We start from the raw sequence: 21,960 nt of genomic DNA on the forward strand, positions 1-21,960 counted from the left end.
GAATACTTGGGGTTGGGGAGAGACAAGTGTCTGACCCACTATACTATCTCTCTGACCCCTATCTTAAGATTTAAAAGTTTTTGTTTCCCTTAAAAGAGTCTCCACTCAAGAACAGTAAGACTCTTCCTTGGCCATATCCTCACCTCACCCCACTTGTAAAATGTCAAGGCAACCCACAGATGCAAGCACACTTCCTTCCCAACACACTTCCTGTCTTAAAAGACTGGTCCTGGCAGGTCCCTGCCAAAAGAATGCATCAGGTATAAAGGGAAATGGTGAATCAGGGGAGTCCAAGAATGAAAAAGATCAAGGAAATGGGAGAATAAAAGAACAGAAAAGTACATGCCATCTCAGTGTAAGTCAAATATTTCCTTCCCTCCAGATTCCATGCAGATTCTTTAGTATATTAGAGTTTGGGAACTTAAAGCAGAGAAAACCTCTAGGAGGAGGAAATCTCAAAATCAGGTCACACTTCCAATCCTTGTAGACATTCTCTGATTCTCTTTAGCCATCACATTATTTTGTGATAAATTTGATTTAGAGGGGCCGGAGAGATAGCATGGAGGTAAGGCGTTTGCCTTTCATGCAGGAAGTCTTCGGTTTGAATCCTGGCATTCCATATGGTCCCCCATGCCTGCCAGGAGCAATTTCTGAGCCTGGAGCCACGATTAACCCCTGAGCACTGCCGGGTGTGATCCAAAAACCACACACACACACACACACACACAAAAATTTTTTTTTGATTTAGAGATGGAGGGCAGCCACTTATTATCTCTTTTTATTCAACCTCATAGCTTTGATCCCCTCTAGCAAACTCAGACTCCTATGTGCTAAAATTATTCTTTAACCAGCTTTCTTTTTCTTCAGAATAGAGGGAAGAGGTGTTGAATGAGAATAAGATTCCATCTGATCTCTTTCATCCTCTCTGTTGAATGCTTAATAATATGATCACTATTCCACTTTCTAGGTTTAATTTAGAAATTAACTCTTGGGCCTGGAGAGATAGCACAGTGGCGAGCACAGCAGCGTTTGCCTTGCAAGCAGCCAATCCAGGATCAAAGGTGGTTGGTTCGAATCCCGGTGTCCCATATGGTCCCCCGTGCCTGCCAGGAGCTATTTCTGAGCAGACAGCCAGGGTCACCCTTGAGCATTGTTGGGTGTGGCCCAAAAACCAAAAAAAAAAAGAAATTAACTCTTTCCTCCTCATTCTTTCTTAACTTCTTATTTGGTGGAAATAATTATCAGTACTAATTGAAGCTGGGGCTAAAGGTAAAATCCAAGAGACAGAGAATCCAGAGAACCTAGATTAAATCTATTTTCCTTTTCTTTTTTTTTTTTTTGGTTTTTGGTTTTTGGGCCACACCCGGCGTTGCTCAGGGGTTACTCCTGGCTGTCTGCTCAGAAATAGCTCCTGGCAGGCACAGGGGAACATATGGGACACCGGGATTCGAACCAACCACCTTTGGTTCTGGATCGGCTGCTTGCAAGGCAAACACCGCTGTGTTATCTCTCCGGGCCCTATTTTCCTTTTCTAATTCCAGAACAAAATTCAAGCTGGGAAAAAGAAAGGAAGGAAGGAAGGAAGGAAGGAAGGAAGGAAGGAAGGAAGGAAGGAAGGAAGGAAGGAAGGAAGGAAGGAAGGAAGGAAGGAAGGAAGGAAGGAAGGAAGGAAGGAAGGAAGGAAGGAAGGAAGGAAGGAAGGAAGGAAGGAAGGAAGGAAGGAAGGAAGGAAGGAAGGAAGGAAAAGGAAGGAAGGAAGGAAGGAAGGAAGGAAAATAAAGGAAGGAAGGAAGGAAGGAAGGAAAAGGAAGGAAGGAAGGAAGGAAGGAGAAGAGGGAGGGAGAGAGGAACAAAGAAGGGAGGAAGAAAGAATGGAGGGAGCAGAAAGAAGAAAAGAAAGAAGAAAGAAAAGAAAGAAAAAGGAGGAAGGAGGAAGAACGAAAAAAGGGAGGGAGGAAGAAGAAAAAAGAAGCTGAAGGGAGGAATAAAGGAATAGAGGAAGGAAGGGAGGGAGGAAGAGAGGGAGTAGAAAGGAAAAATATTATAGTTGTTAAGGCATTTGCCTTGCATGAAGCTGGCTGATGTTTGAGCTGTAGCACTCCATGTAGTCTTCTGAATACCACTAGAGGTGATCCTTGAGTATAAAGCCAGGAGTAAACCCTGAGCCCCATTGGGTTTAGCCCAAAAAGTAAAAAAGCAAACTAAACAAAAAGATTTACTTTAAAAAAACATTTTGGAAGAATATCTAAGAGGAGAAAGAGGTTGTAGAAAGGAAGAAGAGGAGATAGTAACAAGAAAGTTGAGGGATTCTTTTATTTTCCAGACTATATAGATCTTCAGGTCATCGCAGGCCATGATAAAAAACTTGTCCATAATAAAAGTTAGGCAATGACAATGAGGGGTGATTTGGTCTGATTTAGACAATTTGCATCACGTCATATCAAAGGCTGGAGCTTTTGTGGCATTTACCTCCTCTGTGATTACAGGGAACAACAGGGCTTTGACAGCCGGTTTTGATCTTCCCTGGTTCTTCATGGATGAATGTGTAGTTTTGTATGAGTAGTTGGGTTCATTAGTCTTAAGTGTCATCATGTTATTGCATTCTCTGACCATTAAGTCATCCCTATGTTGTTCATTATTACTCTGAGAGGAAGCCTCATCTCTGAACATACCATTTCTTACAATCACATCTTCACTGAGGATTATCTGCTTTGACCAGTCAGGTAACATTTCACCTTTGCTACTAAGCACCAAGCTCTTGACATTTCAGAAATTCTTTTGCACTTCCAAGACCTTGGCCTTACCCCATGAGTCACTGGACCAAAATTCATTTAATGTCTCATCACTATTCTCCAGGGTGGCTGTGGTCAGGCAAAGTCCCATCCCTAGACCCAGTAGCAGCAGTAACACCAGTCTGCTTTATTTTGCCTAGAAGAAAGGAAGAAAATAAAAAGATGAACACTAAAATGAGACTTGCCTCCAGCAGAGACCCAAAACCCTGATAACACAGTCTGTGGGCTTCTCCTCTTCCCTTCTACATTCCTCATCTCCTTTAAGGCAGAGTCTTTCTCATTTTTATTCGGTCCCTCCCTCCACATTCTCCTATTGCTGTACAATAACGTAGATCTGAGAGCAGGAAGGTGACTAGAGAAACAAGTTCTGAAAGTGGTTCATATAGGGGAAGGTGACATCAGTTGACTTTCATATAAATGAACTCTGTCATCCAAAAGAATGATTGAGCAGACAAGTCGAGTGTCACACTTCCTTTGAGAGAAATTCTTAAAGAAAACCTACTCAGTGAAAGATTAAAATTAAACCATTTCATTTTGAGGCCTCCTCAAAAATAACTGTATTTTTAGGTGATATATCCATCAGAGGTAGGAGGGATGTGTCAGCATGGTCACACCCAGCAGTGGAGGGTAGGATGCCGTGTAGTGCAGGGGATTGATAAAACTCAGGTACTCAAACTTACTAAGCACATGCTATCTCGCTGGTCCCTACTATTTAAACTCTAATTCCCGAGCATAACCGGATCTGGCCCAAAACTCAAAAATAAATAAAATAAAATAAAATATCGAAGAAGAGAGGATACAGGATTTTCTTGTTTACTATATTATAACTTTCCTTTCAAATTAAAACTATTTCAAAATGTTTTTTTAAAAGAAATTTGGGCCGGCCTACATCTCTGTGACTTACCTAAACACCTAAGTAGCTTCAAATATCTTTGGGTCCTTCTGCTCCCCAAATTATTTTCCCCCAGGGTTCGTTCTCTGAGCAGTGTCCTGTATGCTGGTCTGAAGAAAACTAGAAATCTCCTATTAGCCCTTGTAAAATAAAAATATCCACGAGTGGTAAGACCTCCCCAGGTACCGTGTATCTAACCCCTTAGGAAGACAGGTCAGATGAAGCAGGGTAGCAGTAGAGAAATAATATACTGTTAAAAAGGGGACCAAGAAGCCTAGGGCCTGGGGAAAATCCATTGCCTCAGTAAAGACTACGAAACATACTTCAGAGAATGCAAAAGCAAAGCGGGGTTTATTCCAAGAGCTCTGGGGCTCCGGGGACAGCCATGTAATCTAGGGAGGTGCCTTTTATAGGTTCGAGGAACCTTAGGCCTATCCCTATTCCAGGTTTAAACACAATGTCCAATCAGATGGCAAGCTTGTCCTTTTTCAAAAGAAAAGGTGAGAACCTTGGGAGGAGCAAGCAGAAATCCATTCCTTTGCCAAATATGTCAAGCTTCTCTTCGGAGGGGTGTTGGCTGAAGGCAGAAGGCAGTTGATGCCTCAAGGTAAAATACCGGATCAAGGGGTATTAAAAAGGTGGGATAGAGAAAGGCTTAACAGGCATCAATATCTGGTCATGGTGAAATACCAGATCAAGGGGAATCAAGAAGGTGGGGGCGGAGAAAGGCTTAACAGGCATCTATCACATATCTGAGTTATTATAATTTCTATTTTATAAATTTTCCCCTAACAACACCAACCATTTAGAATCAGGGTCAGTCTGCTTTTCACTTCATGGCCTCTTTCTGCCTTGTGCTCCCACCGCCCCCACTCCCTACCCCAAAGCCAGACTTGCTCTCTCTTTATTATCCAGAACCAAATCCACCAAAGTGGGGGAAGGTCCTGTAACCCAGGTGGTCTTTTACATATCAAAAGAAGAGGTTAATGGGAAGAGGAAGTCGGGAAAACGCCTTTGTTTGGGGTTGATAGCTGGGTATTATTTTATAGGCCCTGGTGCTTTTAGAGCCAAACCTGTTTCCTAAACCCACCTCCGTCCTCAATAGAACACTCACACAATTCTTCTCTCTCTTCCACACAATTTGAAGTAAAACTTTTTGGGCACTGAGACAAATCCAAACATCTAAGACCAAAGATGTCTCTAGCCTGGTAAACTACAATTTTACCAATCAATTGTTCCACTCCCAAATTATACCTACTGACTTGTGGTTTTTAGAAGCTTTGCCTTGCCCATAAATTTCAAACCCAGTAATTTCCTCATAGTTTCTACATGTACCTCCTTTAACATTTTTGTCATTTCTAAAATGTCAGTATCGTTGCCCTTTGTTTTGCTTTTACCATTTAACATTTCAGACCTGTATTTTATTGCTTTCTAAGTTTTAGATTTAGTGATAAATTTTCACATATCTTTATCCATTAAACCTGTCCCAGCCCTCTACTGCATGGTTTTTCTGCCAATGACCAAGTTGCCTAAGAATTTTTAGAGGGGCTAGGTGATTACAACACATGGTTAAGCAATTCAGGTTGGAATTCTGGCATCACATAGTGTTATTAGTATTGCTGGGTGTAGCCCTAGAGGTACCTAAGTAGCTCAGAGCCAGAGCAGCTCTGTTTTCTCCGGTGCTTGCATTGAACTACAGGCTGAGTTTGGCCTAGAATTACCAGTGGGTCTTTAAGACCTCAGAAACACCTCTTGGGAGAAGCCTTCTTGTGCAAAACCTTACCAGAGTTTTCTTTCTGTTTGTTTGGGGGCTACACCCAGAGGTGCTCAAGGATTACTACTGGCTCTGCACTCAGAAATCATTCCTGGCAGATTCAGGGGATCAAATGGGATGCTGGGGAATGGAACCCGGGCCTATCGTGTGTGTGTGTGTGTGTGTGTGTGTGTGTGTGTGTGTGTGTGTCTGTGTCTGTGTCTGTGTCTGTGTCTGTGTGTTTTGGGCCACACCCAGTGATGTTCAGGGCTTATACTTGGCTCTGCACTCAGGATCACTCCTTTTTTTTTTTTTTTTTTTTTTTTTGGTTTTTGGATCACACCCGGCAGCGCTCAGGGGTTACTACTTCTGGCTCTATGCTCAGAAATCGCTCCTGGCAGGCTTGAGGGACCATATGGGATGCCCGGATTCAAACCACCATTCTTCTGCTTCAAAGGCAAATGCCTTATCGCTGTGCTATCTCTCTGGCCCCCAGGATCACTCTTGACTGTCTTTGGAGATCATCTGGGGTGCTGGAATTGAACGATGTTTTCTCAATTACAACAACTGGAGGGGGGGACACATGCTCAGGGCTACTCTGAATCTGTGCCTGGACCTTGTTGTCAGGTGAATGTAGGTAAAAGCCTAAACAAAGGTGTTCCCTCAACTTCCTTTTCCCCTAACCTCTTCTATTGGTATGTAAAAGCCCACTGGATAGTTGCTTTTGAATCTAGCTTGATCTTCCCCCTCCCTGGATTTGGGAGTTGGTTTGAATAAAGAAAGGGGGTCTGGCTTGGTTGGGGAGAGGAGGAGAGGAGGGAGAGAGGGAGAGAGGGAGAGAGGGAGAGAGAGAGGGAGAGAGAGGGAGAGAGAGAGAGAGAGGGAGGGAGAGGGAAGGAGAGGGAGAGAGGGAGGGAGGGAGAGAGGAAGAGAGGGAGGGAGAGAGAGGAAGAGAGGGAGGGAGAGAGAGGAAGAGAGGAAGAGAGGGAGGGAGAGAGAAAAAGAGAGAGAGAGGGAGAGAGGGGGAGGGGAAGAGAGAGAGAGAGAGAGAGAGAGAGAGAGAGAGAGAGAGAGAGCTGACTCCAATGTATATATTTTCTGACTTCTTTGTGAGAAGTGAAGTGATAGCTGACCAAAGTCACATAGTCTTGTTTTGTAACCAGGCTTTTGTAAACAAAAGACTTCTCTGGGATTCCCTCTGCATTCCTTTTGAATACTCAATCCTGGGGAAAGATTTGAACAACACAGCTCCAAATGTAGCAGGCAAATAGATAAGGAACCTTGATAATATGCCTTTGGGGAATAATAAATTTTAAGAAGAAAATGCAAGAGCTTTTTCCTCTCTGGAGAATAACCTGTTATCTTTTTCTCTCCCATCACATTAATCTAAGTGTTGTAATAGGTGTGAACTTAAGATAATCTATGGCAGGTAAACAAGGAAGTCTTTTATCACCACAGTTGATCAGACCAATGGGTTTCCAGGATAGGCTGTCAACCTATGTAAACCTTAGACAAAATTCAGGGGTCCAAGAGCCTGTTTTTATAGGGCACTATGAAAATTTATCCTTACTTTGCTTCATTTGTGGGGAACATACATCATGACTCCTTATCCGTATGATTAGGTTCATCCAAAGTACAGAAAGGATGGCCCTCAAGCTGTGGAAGGGCATGTGTACATCATGATATCTTATCAATATAGCTACAAGGAGTTTTCCTACTTTGAAACAGAGAGGTTCATTCACACTGCAGAGAAGATAGGCATCTTTAAAGTTTTCTACTCACAGACCAGAGAGATAGCATGGAGGTAGAGTGTTTGACTTGCATGCAGAAAAGGATGGTGGTTCGAATTCCGGCATCCCATATGGTTCCCCATATGGTTCCCCGAGCCTGCCAGGAGCGATTTCTGAGCATAGAGCATGAGCGCTGCAGGCTGTGACCCAAAAAAAGAAAAAGAAGTGTTCTACTCACAAACAAAATTATCTCATGCTATATATAAGTCAATTGTAAAATATGTATATATTAATTGCATTATATATACACATAGAATAAATTTCCCTTATTGCATAAGTGAATCTTTTCTTTTTTCCTTTTCTTTTCTGTTTATGTGCTTATGCTGCACACACAGTGATACTCAGAACTTAATTCTGGCTCTTACTCCAGGACTTATTTGGAGATCAAGAAACTATATGGTGTGTAGGGGATTGAACCAAGTTGGCCAAGTACCCTACTCACTGTACTATTATTCTGGCTCCTCTAAGTGTGAGTTTCTTTAAATAAAACTGTTTTACTTCACTATTTCACCTCTTTCTGAAATTCTTTTCTGGTGGGAAAGCCATGTTTTTGAAGACCAAAGCTAAGGTTGGGACTGAGTTTTCCTTTCTGCAAAGAACAATTCCTTGCTCCAGCCTATATCTTTAAATACCTGATAACTCAGGTGCTGGAAAACTGTTCCTGCATGTGAAGAAAAAGTGGGCTTCAGCTATACCTTAACAGCCTTTTTTTTTGGGGGGGGGGGCCACACCTGGTGACGCTCAGGGGTTACTCCTGGCTTAATGCTCAGAAATTACTCCTGACTTGGGGGACCATATGGGATGCCAGAGGATCCAACCACAGTCTGTTCTAAGTTAGCACATGCAAGGCAGACGCCCTACAACTTGCATCACCGCTCCGGCCCTTAACAGCCTTTCCATGGGGCTGGCAGGACATGAACATCCATGCTGTGTAGGAGCTCAGAGCAGACTTTACCAATCCTGACCCAAGCCAGGTATTTCCCCAGATGACTGAAATGGTTAGAGCAGAGAGATGGAAGTACTATTTTCTTGAGGCTATCTTCCTTGCTCCTAACTTCACCCAAGTAACATGCAATACATGTGTTAAAACTAGCCAAAATGGCCTGGACATGAAACAGGCTGGAGATCACCCGAACCTGGAGTGGGTCCCAGGGATTGGGGATGCCCAGGGGTCCCAGGAAGAAAAACGCCTGCCACATAATGAGGAGCCACCAACCTTGAGGATGCAATCATATACAATTTTATTTCCTTTCCAGAATCCTGGGGTGTCACCACAAGCCAGAAATTCGGTCTGCAGTGAGACCCCAAGCATCCAAATTTACAAACATTTAAGGGAATTCATGGTAATGAGCATACAGGTCAAAGCATTTCAGAGGTTTATACTGTTTGAATCATCCAATAATTTTTTTTTTACAGAAAAGGCACAATTTTCTGTCTGTTCAGCCCTTTATGACAGCATTTACCCTCAACTCCTAGACTGATGGCATGCAGAGATACAGGTTGAACCCTTCGGGTGGTCTCCTAATCTACAGGGTGAAGAACCCGTGTGTTCAACCCCTTCATGACCTCACAGGAATCCCACCAAGGGTCTGATGTCTCTTTCTATAGTCCCCCCCCACCCCCAGGTGGTCCGTTGCCTGTGTACTGATTTAGCTCAGAGAATGTCCCTTGCTGACAGGATGGAGGTATCTCGTGTCGGGGTGGAGGTGCCACTTTGGATTATGGGCTTGGCCGTGGGGAGGGGTCATGGAGTTATTTTATTATTAAAGAATTTTAGCAAGCTGAAAACAGAAGCAAAATTAGCGTTAATTCTAAACTTAGAACCTGTTGTCCCTGGGTGCCTGCCTAGTGCTTGAGTGTACTATTCTATGCCCATCACACTGCTCCATATCTGTTCCCCTGTATGTCACTGTGTTCTGATGTTTAAAACTGCTTTTGTGAGGCAGTAGGCAGCCAACTCAGAGGTCTTCCCTAGGCCGTGGCTCTGCCTGCCTGTCAGGGATCCCGAAACAACTTGCTAAAAAAATCCTTAACCCAAGATATAAAGAGGAGAAAAACACAACTTCCTATAAACTATATTATTTAAAGCTCTGAATCAAACTTAAAAATTCTCACAAGGTCCTAGAAAATCAAAAGTTACACACCAAAATCAAAAGTCACATCTTTTCCAGACTCAACACATGTGACACTAAAAAGGGAAATGCTCAGTTGGCATTGTTTCAACTCAAACCTGGCAAGCCTCACTCCCTTGCCAATCATTGGTCTGAACTGTGCGAGGTCTGAGGCTAGGTTTGGCCAGAGATGACCTCACCTGGCATAGCCAGTTCTATGTGCTGGGGAGGAGACAGAGAGCATTTGTGAGTATGTAATGTGGTGGTGGTGGGGTGAATCTGTTTGCTGGAAAATGGGGTGGGGAACAGTGGGAGGTGGGAAATCCTGTTCCCTCTTTTTGTCAACCCTGACTACCAGTTGTGACACTGAGAGAACTAGAGCAAGTGAACTGTCCCAGGCCTCAGAAGGAGGAGGCTGGCCAGAAATTTGGGCGTTGCTTCTTCCCAGTGAATAAATAACCAAGGGTTCTTTGAACTGTAGAGTAAAAATTGGACCGAGGTGAACTTTCACAAAGGCCTTCTTTTTAATTATCAATAAAAGTGGGGGGTGTCTTTCTTTTTGGACTACAAAAAGAACTTTGATGGCCTACTCATCTACATACCAGCCCCCTGGCTGAGATACTTTTTAGTAAATAGGTGAACTGTTATGAGTTTCTGACCCCATCCCATGAATGGTGAATAGTTATCTCTTCATTTGCATTTTCTTTGACTTAGAATGCTGCCTGCCTTCAATCTCAACATTCAAAACTGCTTCTACTCAGCCAAGATATTGTGAATTGCTATAAGCCTGCCAAAAGGCAAATGTTTTCTCTTTCTAATCATTGCTTCAAATGTAAATTCTTCCTTTATTGAGAATGTCCCACTTAACCAAAATTGTATAAAAGAGAAATGAAATCTGTTTTGAGGAAGCTGCCAAGCAGAACTCTGTCAGCAAGACAATTCTGGTAGCTTCTTCCTCTGAGAATCCTGAATTTTAAACTCTGGAAAAATGAAATTCTTGTTTTATATATGCAGGAATAACATTTTGTTTTAGTTAACAGTTGTGGTGAGTCAAAAAAAGACCAAAACTTTTGCCCAACCATCTGAAGTTTGGGGATGATGGAGTCAGATATCAATAGACTCCCACAACACGAGTTAGTCTGACTTTCATCTGTGTAGTGTCTCCAGAAAGACCTTCCAATTTGGTCACCTCTACAGATTTTTTTCCAGAGCTAGTCTTTTTGTTCGGATTTGGCCACAAACCTGCTAGTGCTCAGCCTCTACTGTCAGCTTAGTGCTCAGACACACCCCTGTGGTGCTCAGGGACCATATTTGGATTCAAACCTGAATTTACATGCAAAGCATGTGTTCAACCCATTGAGCTATCTCTCTGGCACCTCTTTCACAACCGCCTTTTTCTCCTTAGTCAGAGGGATATAACTTTTTGCCAATGAACTCTCTTACTGAATTTCAGAACTTTCTCATCACACATAAAGTGAGGGAAGCAATAGGCCAGCATTTTCCAACAACTGAAGAAATAAAAAATTCTTTTCGTTCTTTACCATTAATCCTGAGTGGGTCCTCGAGTATTATATGAAAGATTGGCTAAAACAAACAAACGAAAAGCCCTCCAGATTCTGGACTAGAGCTGGCAGAGCACTTGCCTTCCTTGTGACCAACCCAGATTCAGTCCCCCGCACCACATATTATCTCCTAAACCCTGCCAAAAATGATCCTTGAGCACAGATTTAGGAGTAAGCCCTGAGCACTGGCATTGCTCAAATCTCAAAACAAAACAAAACTAAATCCTCCAGATGCCTATGGATTTATATTTATTTGACAGCTTTTTGTTGTTATTTTGTTTTGGTGCCACATCTGATGGCGCTCAGGAGTTACTCCTGGATCTGTGCTCAGAAATCACTCCTTGCAGGCTTGGGGGACCATATGTGATGTGGATTGAACTCAGATTGGTTTCACACAAGGCAAATGTATTATCGTCTGGACTTCTCTTTGACAGCTTTAATAAGGTAGTTTGAATCTTCAATGTTCTCTGTTTCAGCTTCATGTTGGTTCCATGATGTTAACTCTCACAGTCTATACTGTTTCAAAGATCAACACTAGTCACCTGTACTATGTAGTTTTGTCTCTGTTATTGCACAACCCTGGCATAGCAACTCCCTGACCTCTTAATTTTTTTTAGCTCTGAAGCCATGATCATGTGTGCTTGGCATAGACAAGGGAAGGTTGTCAAATAGGGGCATTACTGGCTGGGGGCTCCTTTTAGGGCAATGAAAGACTGCCCTCCAATGAAGCAATTGTCTGGCTCTGGGGTGTGGAAGGAAGGCACTTTTACTTTTTACTTTTTCCCACTCAGCAGCCATTCTATTATTTTGACTAGCTACCTATGAGACTATGATTAGTTTTGTTTTAGTAAAGTGAAGTGGTTTTCGTAATTGATTTTTTTTTGTTTTGTTTTTGGTTTTCGAGTCATATCTGGTGGCACTCAGTGGTTACTCCTGGCTCTGTGTTCAGAAATCGCTCCTGGCAGGCGTGGGGGACCATATTGGCAGGCTGGGATTCAAACCTGGATCAGCTGTGTGCAAGGCAGACACCCTCCCCTGTGCTATCTCTCCAATTCCTGGTTTTTTTATATTGAAAGATGTGAGAGGAAAAAAAATTGACTCAAGAGAGAGCACAGCCTTCTCCAGAGTGGAAATAAGCAAGCAAAGAAATAAGGACAAGACATGAGATGCTTTTTCAAGGGAGAACATGTACTTGAAGAGCAAGTATTGGCCAGTGACATTTTAAATGATCAATTAGGGGTCAGAGTGATAATACAGCAGGTAGGACACATCTAACCTGGGTTCTATCCCCTGCCACCACAAATGGGCCCAATCCTTGGCAGGAGTGGTCCTTGAACATAGAGCCAAGAATACACCACTAGCACCACTGGGTATGGTCCAAAACCAAATAAATAAATAAAATGACCAATTAATTAACATGTCCAGGAGCCACTGCTGGGGGTGTTCAGGGGTTGATAATTGCCACATGCAAGACAAGTGCTCTGCATACTATATTATCCCTTTAGCCCATAAAGAGGTTTCTTCAATTATCCTTTTCTTCCTTCTCTTCTTCTTGGGTTATCAGCAGTTGAACAAGATAAATTGAACTCTATGAACAATAATTGGGTGATGAAAGGAGGTAAAGTGATATGCATGATACCCCTTCAGTAACAAAAATGAAAACCAGAGTGCATAAAAAAGAAAAGAGGGAAAAAGAGGAGGGGGAAGAGAAGAAGGAAGAGGAGTGGGGAGAAGAAGAAGAGGAGGAGAATGAGGAGAGAAAGAAAGAAGAGGAAGAAGTAGAAGAGGGGTGGGAAATGTGTACTGAAGAGATGGGTATTGGTGCATTGTATGACTGAAACTCAATCATAAACAACTTCGTATCTGTATCTCATGATAATTAAAATTATATAAAGAGCTGATGCAATGTAGTAGATAATAAGTGCATTAAGACAACTACCTCATACATATTTTTCCATTGTTTTTTAGTTTTGTATATGTAATTCCAGTTATAAATACTATCTTTGATAATGGACTGCTGCTTGTTTAACTAACCTTAATGACTTAATAAATAAAACCATTCATGTCATGTTTACCAAAAGGATATGAATAGAATTCTGGTAAGACTAAGCTTGGATACGACTAAGAAGATAGGTTTCTTCTTAGGTGAAATGGATCAAGAAAAGATTATTCTGGTTTGTGAAAACAAGTTTGTAAGATGGCATCCATCTGTCAACCCCAAATAAAGGTGTTCCCCAACTTCCTCCTTTCTTCTTTTTTTTTTTTTTTTGGTTTTTGGGTTACACCTGGCAGTTCTCAGGGGTTACTCCTGGCTGTCTGTTCAGAAATAGTTCCTGGGCCCGGAGAGATAGCACAGCGGGTTTGCCTTGCAAGCAGCCGATCCAGATTCAGTGGTTGGTTTGAATCCCGGTGTCCCATATGGTCCCCTGTGCCTGCCATAAAATCAGGAGGATAGAAATTTTGCAGGCTACCTTCACTGACCACAAGGCTATGAAATTAGATGTGAACTACAAAGGGACACAGAAAAACTTTAATAACTGGAAATTAAACAACCTTCTACTGAACAACTAGTGGGTCTGAGACGAAATCAAAGAGGAAATCAAAACTTTCCTGGAAACAAATGACAATAAAGACACAAACTATCAGAATCTATGGGACACAGCAAAAGCAGTACTGAGAGAAAAATTTATAGCTTTGCAAGCACATGTCAGGAAGGAGGAAGGGGCATACCTTAATAGCCTAATGATGCAGCTTATAACATTAGAAAATGATCAACAAAAGGAATCAAAAATAGGGAGACAGAAGAAAATAACAATTTTTTTTTTTTTTTTTTTTTTTTTTGGTTTTTGGGTCACACCCGGCAGCGCTCAGAGGTTACTCCTGGCTCCACGCTCAGAAATTGCTCCTGGCAGGCTTGGGGGACCATATGGGATACCAGGATTTGAACCAATGACTTTCTGCATGAGAGGCAAATGCCTTACCTCTATGCTATCTCTCTGGCCCCACAAATAACAAATCTTAAAGCAGAAATTAATGAAGTGGAAACCCAAAAAACAATCTGAAAGATCAATGAAAGCAGAAGTTGGTTCTTTGAAAAAATAAACAAGATTGATAGACCATTGGCAAAACTCACAAAGAAAGAGAGAAACTTGATAACCCATATTAGAAATGAAAAGAGGGAATAAAAATTAAAAGAGGAAAAAAAAAGAAATGAAAAGAGGGAGATCACTACAGATATTGCAAAGATTCAAAGGGTAATCAAAGACTACTTTGAGAAACTTTATGCCACCAAATATGAGAGCCTGGAAGAAATGGATAAATTCTTGAACTCTTATAACCTTCCATGGTTGAATAAAAAGGATATAATATATCTAAACACCCCCATACCATTGAGGAAATTAAAATGGAATCAAATGTCTGCCCAAAAAGAAAAGCCCAGGCCCAGATGGATTCACTAATGAATTCTTTCAAACCTTTCAAGAGGAACTACTACCAATACTGGCCAAGATCTTTTATGAAATTGAAAAAACGGATACAATTTTAAATAGCTTTTATGAAGCCAACATCACCTTGATATCAAAACCTGACAGAGATGCTGCCAAAAAATAAAATTACAAACCAATATCCCTGATGAACACAGATGCAAAGATCCTCAACAAAATTCTGGCAAAGAGGATCCAATGCCTCATCAAGAATATCATTCACTACGATCAAGTAAGTTTCATCCCAAAAATGCAAGGATGGATTACCATAGTTGATAGATGGTAAATCTATCAACCTAATACACAACATCAACAATAAGAAAATGGATTAAAGACCTTGATATCATACCTGAAACCATAGATATATAGAACAACACGTAGGTAAAACCCTCTATGACATTGAAACTAAAGGTATCTTTTTTTTTTTTTTTTTTTGGGCCACACTCAGCGATGCTCAGGGGTTACTCTTGGCTGTCTGCTCAGAAATAGCTCCTGGCAGGCACAGGGGACCATATGGGAACCAACCACCTTTGGTCCTGGATCGGCTGCTTGCAAGGCAAATGCTGCTGTGCTATCTCTCTGGCCCGACTAAAGGTATCTGTAAGGAGGAAACAGCACTCTCCAAACAAGTAGAAGCACAGATAAACAGATGAGGAGGGGGGCAGAGAGATAGTATGGAGGTAAGGCGTTTGCCTAGGTTGGTGGTTCAAATCCTGGCATCTCATATGGTCCCCTGAGCCTGCTAGGAGTGATTTCTGAGCATAGAGCCAGAATTAACCCCTGAGCGCTGCCGGGTGTGACCCAAAAACAAAAACAAAACAAAAAAACAAAAAAACAAAAAAGATAAACAGATGGGAATATATATTTTTTGTTGTTGTTTGTTTGTTTGCTTGTTTGTTTTTCGGGCCACACCCGTTTGATGCTCAGGGGTTATTCCTGGCTACGCGCTCAGAAATTGCCCCTGGCTTGGGGGGACCATATGAGATGCCAGGGGATCAAACCGTGGTCCTTTTCTTAGCTAGTGCTTGCAAGGCAAACACCTTACCTCTAGCACCACCTCGCTGGCCCCCAGATGGGAATATATTAAGCTGAGAAGCTTCTGCACCTCAAAGAAAATTGTGCCCAGGATACAAGAGCCACCCACTGAGTGGGAGAATTTATTCACCCAATACCCATAAGATAAGGGGCGAATATCCAAAATATACAAGGCACTGACAGAATTTTACAAGAAAAAAAAATCTAATCCCATCAAAAAATGGGGAGAAGAAATGAATAGACACTTTGACAAAGAAGAAATACAAATGGCCAAAAGGCACATGAAAATATGCTCCACATCACTAATCATCAGGGAGATGCAAATCAAAACAACTATGAGGTACCACTCGGGCCAAAGAGAATGGCGCACTTCACAAAGAATGGCAATATGCAGTGCTGACGGGGATGTGGAGAGAAATGAAATCTTACTCATTACTGTTGGGAATGCTGTCTAGTCCAACTTTTATGGAAAGCAATATGAAGATTCCTTTAAAAACTGGAAATTGAGTTCCCATGTGATTCAGCTATACCACTCTTAGGGATATATCCTAGGAACACAAAAATACAATACAAAAATCCCTTCCTCACACCTATATTCATTGCAGCACTATTTACAATAGACTCTGGAAACAACCAAGATGTCCTTCAACTGTTGAATGGCTAAAGAAACTGTGGTACATATACACTATGGAATATTATGCAGCCGTCAGGAGAGATGATGTCATGAAATATTTCTATACATGGATGAACATGGAATCTATTATGCTGAGTGAAATAAGTCAGAGGGAGAGAGATAGACACAGAATAGTCTCCCTCATCTATGGGTTTTAAGAAAAGTAAAAGACAGGTTTGCAATAATTCTCAGAAACAAAGATAGGAGGGCTGGAAGGTCCAGCTCATGACATGAAAGCTCACCACAAAGAGTGGTGAGTATAGTTAGAGAAATAACTACACTGAGAACTATCATAACAATGTGAATGAATGAGGGGAGCAGAGAGCCTGTCTAAAGTATAGGCGGGGTGGCGTGGGGAGGAGGAAGATTTGGGACATTGGTGATGGTAATAATGCACAGGTGAAGGGGGGTGTTCTTTACATGACTGAATCCCAAGTACAATCATATTTGTAATCAAGGTGTTTAAAAAAAGATATAATAAAAATAAAATAAATAAATGCAGACTATTCCTTTCCCTTTAAAAAAATTAAGTAAATCTAAAAAAATAAGGATTATTACGTAGAAAAAATCTAGGAACAATGTCAAGGCATGCAGCATAGTAATGGAGATTACTAAGGGAAGCCCACTCCAGATGTGTCTTTTGGCTTTCCTGGTGCAGTGCCTAATTTTCCCCCCATGAAATATTTCAGCCAGAAGGCCCGTCAGTGGAAGTCAATCATAACCCCTGTGTGGATTACTGGCTATATTTCTGACATGGCTGTAACATTATTTATCTCTTTCCTTTTATTTATTTGGCTTTGCTCCCTTGCTAAACTACAGATATTTGGCCTCAGTTTTTCTGCAGTCAAAAGAAATTTTAGTACCAAAGAAAGTTGCTAAGTTCCCCATTGGCTAGTTTATTTGCAACTCAAAAATTGAGTCCAGCTCCTTGGTACCTCCCAAAAACTTTACTTCTGAAACTAGTTGAGCAGGATATGCTTTTGAGATGTTAAAACTAACATTCTCTTTTTTAACTCAGCTCTCTTTTTATTATGGGGGGGGGTGGTGTCTCACCCGGCAGTGCTCAGGGGTTACTCCTGACTCTGTGTTCTGAAATTGCTCCTGGCAGCATGGGGGACCATATGGGATGCCAGGATTCAAACCACCATCGATCATGATTGGCTGTATGCAAGGCAAATACCCAATCTCTGTGCTATTTCTCCAGCCCCATTTTTTAACATCCATTAATTCATATTTTTTTCCAGATTGATCTTTGAATTTATTTAAAGAAAATGCATTACATAGTTGTTTTAACTGATGATAACTGAAAGAAAATATAAGAGATGAAAGAGAAAGGAAAGAATTATTTTTTTGGTTTTTTGGGCCACACCTGTTAGATGCTCAGGGGTTACTCCTGGCTAAGCACTCAGAAATTGCCCGTCTTGGTGGGACCATATGGGATGCTGGGGGATCGAACCGTGGTCCTTCCTTGGCTAGCACTTGCAAGGCAGACACCTTGCCTCTAGCGCCACCTCACCGGCCCCAGGAAAGAATATTTTTGAGAACTATTGATTCACAATGAATTCACTGAAACACCAACAAAAAGTTTAATAAGCTCTTTAAAAAAAAAAGATGAGTTAAAAAAATACAGTAATAATGGTGTGAGAGTAGCAACTGTTGTTGTTTGCATAGGTCCAGCAAAATATGGGTAAAATGAAAAAAAAAAAAAAAAGAGACTTGGCCTAAATACAAGGAGACCTTACCCCTGAAGTTATCTGGCATAAGACTGACTCTGGGTTCCAGTTATTCTAGGTTTTCCAATCCCTGAGTCATTCTCTGTGGTCATGGTGAATTTTTTTTTCACATATTAGCTGTTGTTGGTGTCCGGTTTCAGTAGTTAAAGATTATGGTTGCTTTGCATTTCTTTCATCGAAGTCAGGATGTTGTGGAGTGTTTTGTAGTTTCACCTCACCATTAGATGCAGAGTGTCCTGCCCTGCAAGCCAATTGTTGCTGTTGCTAGGTCAGCTGGGTGTTAAGGGAACACTTCTTGGAGTAAGTCAATGCCAGGGTAGCGGTAGGGTCTTCCCTGGTAGAGGTTTGCTTCCTGGTGATGTTGTAGACAATTGTGGTTGTTTCCATAGATGGTCAATGGTTCAGGAGTCTATGGGCAATGCCCATTCTTCTGAGGCCTTAGCCAAGGCATTATGCCAGTGTTTAGGGTATAAGGCCTAACTGCATTACCAAATTTGTGTTCCTATCTCTGTTAGATAAGAACTTGTTTGCATATGTAGTATTTTCCATTTTAATGCACCTATGCAAAAGAGGAACAATGCCACAATGTATTATTGGTGCCCCTGGAGAGTTAAGGGAACAAGTCCAACTATCCCCTTAACTTGGTTCTAGCATGAATTCTAAAGCATAAGACTCTTCTACCAGAATTCCTTATTAACAGATCACAAAGAAAGAAAAAACAAACAACCCCTCCCCCCCCCAAAAAAAAACAGTGGGCACAATTGTCACTGTATAAGGGGATATTCAATAAGAGTTATAGCAGTTAGGGAATACACCTAAGATATTCAAAGGAGATATGCATGTCCCTTTCATGTCATTAGAAATAGTCGGGAGGAGGGTGCTGAATCCTGGACACCACTTTGATCTGTGATTTGGCCTTCTGGAGTCTGCAAAATGTCTCCCAGCAGTTCCATATCGGGAAATACCTTTGAGTAGTAACTAATCAGAAACCTAGGATAGTAGCAATCATAGTTACACAGTGAAAGAAGGTGGAGGACAGGAGGCCGCTGAGAGTAGATAAATAGGAACAGAGTACTGGTTTCTTCTCAGCCTGAGAGTCTGTTTTTTTTTTCACTTTGGTAGCTGGTTGGCAGCTGGCTTAAGTGGGGATAATAATGTGCTTCGTGAGGAGGCAAGAACTGAGGGTAAAAATGGTTAAATGTGGGGTAATAGGTGTTGGAAGTGAGGGAGTTAAGGACTAAAAATGAGCTTTTGGGTGGTGAGCCAAGGGGGGGAAGGAAAGTACACAACATAGACATTCTGTATATGACAGATTAAATCCAATGATATCCAAATAATTGTCTATAATTTCTGAGTGGGGGTGCTAGCCCCCGCTCAGTTTCAGAATGGGCAGGGGTGGGAAGGAAAGTTGCCTGTGACTTTCTGAAGCCAGCCCCTCTTGTGCTCTTGTGCTGCCATTCCCCATGCTGGCAAAAGCTCCCGGCTCCCAGGAAGGAAAGAGATCCTTCAAGAGCTGAAAGCCCAGAAGTTCACCACCCCCACTGAAACCCTCCCTTCTGAGCAGGGTGGGAATTGGGGAAAGCCTGGGATCCCCTTAAAAATCCTCACCGGCACCCACCTCACTGGTCCCTTGGGCATGTGGCTCAGGGGTAGCCCTGCCAGGAGTTCTATCTGAGCACAGAGCCACGAGTAATCCCTGAGCGCTGCTGGGTGAGACCCCCAAAAAAAAAACAAATAAACAAAAACAACAAACTCAGCCTTAATTATGACATAAACACTAGATGTTCTAAACTCTCTCTAAGGAGCCACATAGACTCTAGCCTGGACACTCAAATCTAGGAATAAAGATTGTCCTTTCCACCGAGAATTCATTTATTAGCCGAGATGCAAAATCTCCACGCACAATCACTGTAGTGATTAAATTAGGAGCAATTTACTCACTAGACCAAAACAGCTTTGGAACTAACAATTTATTAACGATTCACAGGGATTCCAATCTAGGGTTTTTAGTACAGCAAGAGGCATTGTACTAAGTAACGGCAGAGGCCGAAATATTTCAGTGTTGTAATGAGGGCTCACCCCCTTTTACTTGGTATGGGGTGCTGGCCTGACATGCTGAGCCAAAGGATGGTGGGAGCATAGCTCATGGCAGGATGGGTGTGAGGGAGCATCCTGCCTTTTTTTTTTGGGGGGGGGGGGAATTCCTGCAGGCCCTGGGCAGATCTGCCCTACACTGCAGGTACATAAGTTGGGGTAACAGAAGAGCAGGCCGCCTGATACTCAGGGATGCCCGTCAATGCCAGCACCTCGAGAAGGCACCTGATTGTGGGGTGCATATTGGCCTCTTCGTCCAGTTTGACTGTGAAGCTCCTCTGCGCCTTTAGCTCCTTGGCCACTGACCGGGATGGAGCTGACTCTGACGACATTGCTGTAGACCTTGACAAGAATGACCCGGTTGTTCTCCACAGCTCTTTGGATGTGTGCGTGGGTCTCCTGGGCCTCGAGCACCAGATCGATGAGGTGGCACTTTCTCTGTACCTGAGCAGCCAGGTCCTGGGCCAACTGCTGCTCCACGGCCGCCTGGATGTGGCTGCGGATGGACAAGAAGACCCTGACCACCAGCACGAGGCCCAGCAGGAAGACAAGAGCAGGCAGGCCCTGGGCTGCCTCCTGCCAGACCCCCTGAGCACAGTTTGGGTCCCCGGGGACCAGCTCCAACACCATCTCAAATTCTCAAACATCAACCTCAAGCTAAGAGCCATCTTAGAGAGCAGCCAGCTCATGGCTACACCACAGTACTCTTAGCTGGTTGCTATGGTGCCATCAGCCACAACATTCCCTTGGAACTCTGTGGGGGTGGGGGCAGGAGGGGTTTGACCAATAAATGGATTCTCCTACCCCTCTGGCTCCCTTGCAGCGCTCAGGGGTTAAACTCCTGGTTCTATGCTCAGAAATCTCTCCTGGCAGGTACAAGGGACCATATGGGATGCCGGGATTCGAACAACCGAATAACCGACCTTCTGCATGAAAGGCAAATACCTTACCTCCATGCTTTTTCTCCGGCCCCTATTTGTTTATTTTATGAGTTTGGGAAACACACCCAGCTATGATCAGGGGTTATTCCTGGCTTTTCACTCTAGAATTACTCTTGGAGGTCTTCAGGGAACTGTATATAATGCAGGGGATCAAACCTGGATCAATTAGTGCAGGCAAGTGTGTACTCACGGTTTTATCTCTCTAACCCCATAAAATACATCTTCTAATTATTGCCTGAAAGTTACAGGAAAAGAAACAATGGTGCTATAAATTTCTTACTAAAAAAAAAAAAATAGGGCCTGAAAGATAGGATAGCCTGGCTGACCCCGCCAGAATTAATTCCTAACTGCAAAGTCAGGAGTAACCTCTGAGAATCACTAATGTGGCCCATAAGCCAAAATTAAAATAATAAAATTAAAAAGATATTTTTTTGGCCTTACATTCTATCCTTCAATATTTGTAAATAACCTTTTTTAAATATTCATTTCTTATTGCATTGTTTTTGATTTTTTGTTGCCTGAAATTGGTTTAACAATATAGAATTTTTCATAAAAAAGTAAGCATTGAAAATGTTGAAAAAATTGAAAATTGAAAATTTCTTCTTTAGAGAGGAAATTTCAGGGTTGAGAAACCTAGTTGCTTAACATATTGGTTGACCTTTGGTTTTGTTCTTCCCAGAGTCTTGACTTTCTCAATAAAAGGAAATACAGTACTTTCCAATCTCTTGCTTCAGTGTCTTTCTTGAGACTTTGTTTTCAATATTTTATACACCATTTTTTTAGGTGCATTTGCCTTTAATACAGTTATTGAGAGAGGAGGAGAGGGGTTTGTGGTTGGCCTTCCTGTTGCAGTCAGATGGAAGATTATCTATGTGGCTGCATGCAGCTGAACAGGCTGTAGTTTCAAGCACTGGGGAGTTTTCATAACCACTTCATAGTTCTTTTGTATTGTTAAAGACTGCCGACCCAAGGTCTCATCTCTTTCCATCTGGAGCTGCTGTTCTCTCTAGCAGGTAGGAATTGTTTTTTCTTACTGGCTTAGTCTTGAGATTTCAGTAAAGGTACTACTAGTGGAAGTTTATAATATGTATCTTTGATTTTA

The 21,960-nt window shown here is 42.2% G+C and overlaps 1 protein-coding gene across 1 annotated transcript; it reads right to left on the reverse strand.

Annotated features, from left to right (window-relative positions):
- Positions 1-843: 843 nt before the first annotated feature.
- On the reverse strand, positions 844-19,970 carry RNASE10 (ribonuclease A family member 10 (inactive)). Its single transcript, XM_049768994.1, is given in 5 exon segments — positions 844-861; positions 2,326-2,449; positions 2,451-2,551; positions 2,794-2,914; positions 19,903-19,970. Coding segments are annotated over 5 exon segments (432 nt in total).
- Positions 19,971-21,960: the final 1,990 nt, after the last annotated feature.

This window comes from Suncus etruscus, chromosome 2 (genome assembly GCF_024139225.1).
Source record: "Suncus etruscus isolate mSunEtr1 chromosome 2, mSunEtr1.pri.cur, whole genome shotgun sequence".
Lineage (NCBI taxonomy): Eukaryota > Metazoa > Chordata > Mammalia > Eulipotyphla > Soricidae > Suncus > Suncus etruscus.